At 40.3% G+C, this 7895-nt stretch overlaps 1 protein-coding gene across 1 annotated transcript in view; it reads right to left on the bottom strand.

Moving 5' to 3' along the window:
• LOC107989201 (uncharacterized) overlaps positions 1 to 7895 on the bottom strand; it is a 15007-nt gene that overhangs the window by 181 nt on the left and 6931 nt on the right. The window contains exons 2-5 of the mRNA XM_025060063.1: positions 5009 to 5345; positions 3707 to 3902; positions 3241 to 3623; positions 5 to 127 (exon numbers count right to left, since the gene is read on the bottom strand). Of these exons, the coding sequence (XP_024915831.1) occupies positions 5 to 127; positions 3241 to 3623; positions 3707 to 3902; positions 5009 to 5230 (924 nt within the window). The 5' untranslated portion in view covers positions 5231 to 5345. The remainder of the gene's footprint in view (positions 1 to 4; positions 128 to 3240; positions 3624 to 3706; positions 3903 to 5008; positions 5346 to 7895) is intronic.

The raw sequence follows: 7895 nt of genomic DNA, 5'->3' as shown, positions 1-7895 counted from the left end.
GGGCCTGAATGGGCTGTTGACCAGGGGCAGGGCAGGGTGGTGGGAACTGCCTCCCCGTCTGCGTGCTTTCAGTGTACAGGGGTGAATGTTGCCAGGACAGCTGGGACAGATAGGACTCTGTAGGGACCTTTAAAGTAGACAAAATAAAAATAAATAAATACAACGAAACAGGACGTGTTGTGAAACAACCAACCAAGGTTTTAGTGACACCGAAAAAGTGTCACTTCGCTATGGGTAATAGCTGCAGTTGTCCGGGTCTATTTAGTGTAATGTTGGCTACAGATAAACAGAGGTATCCGTGCTTTTTCAGTTTCTGTTTTTTCTTGTTTTTATGGAATGTGTACACATGAACTGTATGGATGTACAAAAAAATGAGTAAACAATAAAAGGGTTACAGACCGTCTGTAGTCTGGCAGAAATACAACTGCACTAACCCCACATTACCTAATAATTAATCAAATTAATTACAACACACTTGGCTGAACGAAAGACAACATGTGTGCCAAATTACATAACCATCGTGAATAATAAGTATCAGAATTGTTGATTTTTTGTTTTTTTAACACAAATCAGAAACACAAAGAAATCAAAGAAATCTGCTTCGTACAGAATAACAAAGGAGCGTCTGGATTAAGACGCACTGATGTTCACACTGATGGATGTCCTTTCCCCAGAGAGGGAGGAGGAGAGAAAGGAGCTAGTTAAGGACTATGAGAGAGTAAAGCTTCAAATCCAGTGAAATGAAGTAAGAGGATATGGATACTGGAACAATACAAGCCTGGTAAACCTCGCCAAACACTCAGTGGCGGACTGACTGGATCGCCACCTGCTGATCCATGTTATATAACACATAGGCATTTCAGATAACGAAGCAGAGGTCATGAGTGTGTGTTTCTGTAGTTGGTGTAGCTATACTCGTGGGGACCTGATGCAATTGTTCTGAGGGCAGTGTTTTCATGGGGACACACATAGCAAGAGTATTTTTTTAAGGATGTTGCACCGTCTTAATTTGTCTTTTTTTGTATTTTAGCCCTTGCACTCTGTTGTGTTTTTTTTAAGGTGTGAGGAAATGTATTATGTAATGTACATAAAGTGCTAACAAAACTGAACTTTAATGTGCTCCAGGGGGCAGCACTGAGCAGACTATATCATATCAAAGCTTTTCCATTAACCTGAGATGCTGTTTGTAAAAAAATATATTTTTCTTTTTTTTTTTACATTGAGGGAGCGTTGTGCAAAATGCCCTTGTATTAACCTGATAACAAAAGGTCACAGTGGTCGATGAAGCAATTGGAGGAGCAGTGCATGTCTTTCACACATACATTTTAACAGATCACGCAATCTGTTTGTTTTAACAAGTACCACTACTTGTTTGCACCGCAAGCCCGACACCAAACAGGCATTTGACCTTTTAAAGCCTGACAAATGACAAGGAAATTCTACATTTTTGAAAGTGAGATGTTTATGAATCATTAATACAACATTTTAAAAAAACCCATATAGTTTTGTTTATGGCATATGTTTGTATATTATCACACTGGGCAATTGCATTAAATAAATAAAAAATTAATTAAGCAAAAATGCTGCATAGACACTGCCCAGTTTGTGTTGTTAAATATGATCTCATTTTATGTGTGTCTTTACATGAGTTAAGCTTTTGAAAGGAGAAAAAATATAGAAAAAAAAAACACCATCTTCCATTTATTGTCTCTCCTATTATCTACAATTATTTCCCTTTTTTTACATAGATTATAACATTGCTCCAAATACACTGCACTGAACCGAAGTATGCGTTTAGAGTCAGTAGATGTTTCCAGAAAATGTTTCCATACTGTAGCTAAGAATACCATGAACTCTCTGATCCTGAAAAATGTTTTTATCTTAAACTTCCCTATCAGCGCCGCCGCCGTCGTCGTCTTCTTCTTCTTCTTCCTCCTCTACTTCTGCTTTGATTCTTATTCTCATCACCCTGTGACAGTTGTTTTCACACATGGTTGCTTTTCTCATCATCAACCAGCCTTTGAATGACACCATGGCACCATGCAACTTTACTTATAAACAATGCCATGACACTAAATGTTTGTACATTTAAAACAGATCTCGGTCTAAAACCTGAACTGAAAGAGCGCAACTGTGCAGTTTGCAGAGTGAACGTCAACATTTTGATAAGTCATTTAGGCCGGTACTTCTCTTGGGGGTTTCCATTGGAAAAAGCCACATAAGTGTACCACTGCTGTAATGCTGAAATGATAACAAGCTTCCAGTCACTAGGTGGCAGCAACGCATGCCAACTCACACAGTGGTTTGTACAGATAGAAACATACATGTTATCAGGTTCTCCATAGTGTTTCAATTTACGGAGTGTGGGTCGTGTGGAGGGGCAGTGGGGTTGTGTGAAAACATTTCTGTCCCCAAGGGGGGCAGAAAATAATTTATATTTGTGGGTGAAAGCAGAGGTCCAAAATAAGTCAAGATGAGTGAAGGTTGTTAATGAAACAGCAGGCAGCATATCCTGTATGTCATACTGTTATAAAGTGGTTTGGCATGACCTGGAAACAGCTGCTATAACATTGGGAGATAAGCAAGAGACGTTAGGAGAAAACAAGGAAAACCTGTAAACAGACAATTATAGCTTTCATTGATAACATGTGGCTTTAAGTTGCCTTAAAAACACACTTGGGTGACACCATGTAAATGTTAAGCTCTGCTCAGATGACACAGATAAACTCACTCAGGCTGCCTTGTTTAATCCACTCTGATGTAATGTGGGAAAAGTCTGACGTCATTAGAATGAAAGCAATCACTGGTCAGGGTTTGAAGGTTAAGTAACAGAAGCTCAAGACGAACACTACGTACTTCTGACGTAGTGTTCGCCTTGAGCTTCTGTTGAACCTTTTTGCCGATTACAACCGAAAACCCCAAATGAATTTAGTTGGCATGGTACGAAATGCCAAGACGGGGGATAATTTGTAACATGCATTACACGTAATTTATTCACTAACATATAAAGGCAGAAAATGTCACTTTAAGTAAGTACATCTTAAATGGTGGGGCGGGGCCCCCTGGAGGAGGGGAGCAGGGCGAGGGGCTTCCAATGGAATATGCCATACTGGACATAAATGTACCACTGCTGTAATGCTTGAATGATACCAAGCCTCCAGTCACTAGGTGGCAGCAACGCATACAGTGGTTAAAGATAAAAATCTACATATGATCATGTTCTCAATAGTATTTCAATACCTGCAGACGGTTGTTCCGGTCAGAAGCCCTGACCATGTCCCACTGGCTGCAGGACTTCTTTGGGACTCTGTGGCTGGTGTGACTGCTGAAGCCACCGCTGACCTCATCGTAGGGGTTCTCTACCAGGTTTTCAGAGAGGTTACTGGAACTCTGGCTGCGTGTGATCATGGGGACCACCCTGGGTTTTGCTGTTGCCGACTGAGTCGTGGAGTTTGTGAACGACCCTGGGACCGTCAGGTGTCCTGACAGGGAGGACGGATGTTTGTAGGGAAGAGAGAATCTGGACAGCAGGAGACTGTCATTGATGATGTTGTTGTTGTTCAACCCCTGGAAGGCACTATGGGAGTTAAGATTTTCCATGGAGTGGGAGATGGGTTTGCAAACTGTGGGAGGAAGAGTAAAAAAAAAAATCTTTAACAACTGCAGACAGATATTGACACAGAGAACTTTCTGTCTTAGAATTGACCTTGATGCTGTTCATTATAGGTTTGTGAAGGGCTGGAGCTGAGGGACACCTTAGGGAGAACCCTGAAGTTGGAGTTGAGAGAAGTAGACATGACCAGGCGCTGCGGTGATGGCATGGGCGTGACAGGAACCTCTGTCACATATGTAGCAGGAACATACAATGGCTTTGTTTTGCTGGCTGCTCCAATTCTCCTCACCTGTCAAAGATAGACATGTTTCCAGATAATATATCTTTTCTGTGTGAGCATTAGGTGATCAACAGTGGAAAACAACTGAATGTTCTTCTCAAATACCATATTTAGATTTGGCATGGATTCAACAATTCCAGGCCTAGTACTTCATTCACTTCGAACTGATTATGCTAATGTATCGGAGGATAGATGAACCATTTGTGTTGATATATGTTCCTTAATTATGTTCTGACATAATTAACCAACATTTTGACACTTTGTTTACTGAAGATAGAAAAGGAATTTTCATTTAAAATACACTGTTGTTGTTGTTGTTAAAGCTCTGCTCACTTTCTGTTCAGCAGATTCTAGTCAATATGCAGAGTTGAATTTTATTTCCATTTTTAACCCTGTAACGCTAAACATATCATATGTGATACATGAGTTTTACAGCCCTGCACATGAGAAGTGTGATTTTTTTTCCCCTGAAAAAACAGATGCATACAATCAGATACAGATAATCCAACAAGGAATAGTAATTCACTCATCAGCAGGTATGGTAGCACTTTTTATATTTGGAATTACAAATTTGTTAGATTGTGTGTGTTAGATGTTTATTTTGTTTGTTCAGGAAAAAATAATCTTTGAGCATTGTTACCCGATGTATCAAATATGATACAAATTGAAACTCATGTATGGAAAATGATATTTGAATTTTTTTGTGTTTGTTTGTTCGGAGGGTACAATAAAGGGTTAGTTATTTAATGGTTTGGGTTCTAATGGGTTAAAATAACATTTTAACCCATTTTATCATTGTTGTATAGATACATTTTCCATTCGCATTGGAATCTTCATATATGTATTGAGGCTTTGATCGAGCCGTGCTAACACTGCCTTCCACTCTACGGCTTATTTATTCAAACCCAACCCACAGAAGAATTGGTGACAGTACTCAAACAAAAATACTTATCAAGACATCCCTACCATATATAATGTTATTTAGTCTGGGTGTGTGAAAATGCTTTTTTCCCCTTCATATTAATAGACAAATAGTCTGGGTGTGTGAAAATGCTTTTTTTCCCCTTCATATTAATAAACAAAAAGAAAAAGTGAAAACCAACACCATTTCCTACCTGCCACCAATCACTGTTGGTTTTCTTCAAGAGAATGAATCTCTCCCCTTCCCTTATGGACACCTGTTGTCCATCAGCGCCACGGTAGTTGTAGTCATACTGGGCCTCGAGCACTACCGTACCAGTGGGGACACCACATACTGTCAACCCCCTAGAGGTCGTCACAGGAGAGGCGGCAGGCTGATGATGCCCCACGGAGCGTCGCCATGAACCTGAAAGCATGGCTCAGGAATGTCAGCCCCGTTCAGCACACTTCACCGTGTTGATATGGGACGCAGGAGATGATGGTGGTGTTCGAACAGGACAGGTGAGACTGAAGCCAGGTCAGGCCCATGATCTGAAACAGTCACGAAGAGAGAGGGAGTTAATGAATTATTGCAGTGATGAATGAATGCAGTAATTACTAACATTTACACCAAAGTACTTTTTTCTCCTCTTTAACAATAAAAACATGTTTGCTTCTTTCTTTCTACTTTTTCACAGAAAGATTAGACATTTTCTAGTGCAAACCACTATTTGTTGATCCACTAAAAGATGTTGCAGTTTTTGTATTTTCTCCAAATTTCTAGCCCTGTCTGCTGTCTCGGAACAGAATTAGAACATCACAATCATCTTCAACGACACTCAGGTACACACAGGTCTGTCGTCATTTCACTCAAAACAGTTTACAAGCAAACTGACTCAGTAAGGTTTCAGTTCTCAGGAGAGGTAACGCAGCATCTCTGAGAATGAATACACCATATATGTAGTGGTGGTGGGCCAACAGACAGACAGGCAACAGACTTTGGACGGAGAAGGAAAAGGGAGTAAATATTGAATGCCTGGAGCAGGCCAGATGGTGCGAAGAAGCACATATTTATGACGAAACAGGAAAATAAAAATAGTGAACATGAGCAGCAAAGGAAAAGATGAAGCTGTGAGCAGCCAATGACATTTCATGGCTGGGTTAGCCAGCGTGAAAAAGGGGCTGCGTGGCACATAGACACTATTTCATTTGTCAATACTGATAATGCTAGACATTTTTTAAATATATTTTTTTTGACAGAGAAGCATTGATAAAATGTAAATCACCTACCTATTCTACTGTCCTCCTCTTCAAGCTCCCCTTATCAAACCCATACATTTCTACAAGTTCTTACACCTCCAAAAACCCCCAAAAATACCTTTTCCCTCTGCCGTGAGCTGCAGTAAAAGCAGTAAAACCCAAAACGACAACATGAGCAAGCAAACAGGAAACTGAAGAGACTGAAGAGAGAGTTCAACCACAGTTTGGGTCACATCCTTTCCATCTTGACATTTGTTTTTCTGCCTTAAAACAACTTCAGTGGTTCAGTTACAGTCAGTGACAGCCAGGTTAGTCTGTGTACAAGTGATGACGAGACACTGTCGACATATCACTGCACCATTTGGGACTGAGCGCTACAAAACTGCACGGCGAAATACATGGTGATGTAAATCATTACAAGTGCATTAAGTTTATTTATTCTTCTTGTCTGACCTTTTGGAGGAACACCTCTGACTGTGCTGCCTTCTCTGGTCTGTTCTCCGCTCACAACAATGGAGTTTCAAAAGTAAAGTGTAGTAAAAAAAAAATCATAAATAATAAAATACAATTTATCTAGGGCAATAGCTGGGCGATAAAAACAGAATAAATGTCGTCATCGCCCAGCTATTGGATTGAATAAACGACAACACAAAAACCTGTTGGTGCTGTTGTCTGATTGTACTTTTCATAATAAACAGGACAATTACGTAAAAAGACAGATCTGGACCGCAGGCAGGCCGATCTGGTAGAAAGCTGTTCTTTGACTGTCAATTTCTAAATTTCTAAATATGTTCATGTGGAATAAAAAAAACTAACTAAATATGTTCATGTGGAATAAAAAAATGAATGTCATTCAAAACCAAAACATGCAGAAGTGTCATTATTGTTGTTTGCCTATTACAAAGAGGGATATAGTGCTGCATTCGCATCAACAACATGTAATTTTACACGATGCGTTTGTTATACAAAAGTGGATTTCCCAAAGTGCAGAAAGCAAAAAAAAGTACAGCACATGATCAACTCAGATATGGCTACAAACCGTGTTCATAATATAAACCGCCTTAAAATAAAACATGTTACTGGTATTTTTGGTTGCAAAAGTCAAACGGAACATTCATCCCCGGTGGATGTAATGAGATGCAGCTCATCCGTGAGTAATGATGTAAGAGCATGTTTGTATTTACAGGTCAGATGGCAGCATGGAGGACACCAGCGTCATACACCTAACACACAGAGAGGCCCATATGGTGTCAGAGACGACTGCCCTGCTGCTCAGAGACAGTCGGCAGTACACTGCACACACACTAATGATAACAAAACACATGGAAATTACAGAACAGAAATAAAAAGGACCAAAACTTCAAAAGTTCCCTAGTTACCCGCCGCTCTAGGGCCTTTCGGTCAACTTCAGACTACGTTTGCATGCGAGTCAGATCGGATTGAAGAAACAGAGAGAATTTGTTGCAAGAGAGGGCAGAAAAAAGAGGGACAGAAAGACAGAGAGAGAGGGAGGGAGTGAGAGAGAGAGAATGAAAGCAACTCACCAGGGGACTGTTGTGAGACCTGAAGGTCATCGGCTCAATCTACAGTCAAATCCATGCATGTGATAATCCTTTTGATACAAAGACATGACACAAAAACACATCGAGATGAGAGAATCTTTGAAAAGAAGCCCACTGACTGCCTCGCAGCTGAAATGGTAGAAACCGGTGACCTTTCAGCGAGAGAAAATTAAAGTGCGACTACACAGAAGTTGATGTGAAAAAGCTGAAAACCCATTCAAATTGGTCCAAGTAAGTAGCTTCCTCCTGCAGAAGAACACATCAAAAGAGTCTTTTTCTA

The sequence above is a fragment of the Cynoglossus semilaevis genome, chromosome 11 (assembly GCF_000523025.1).
Source record: "Cynoglossus semilaevis isolate Cse_v1.0 chromosome 11, Cse_v1.0, whole genome shotgun sequence".
NCBI classification, from domain to species: domain Eukaryota; kingdom Metazoa; phylum Chordata; class Actinopteri; order Pleuronectiformes; family Cynoglossidae; genus Cynoglossus; species Cynoglossus semilaevis.
This window is presented reverse-complemented; position numbering and strand designations above follow the sequence as displayed.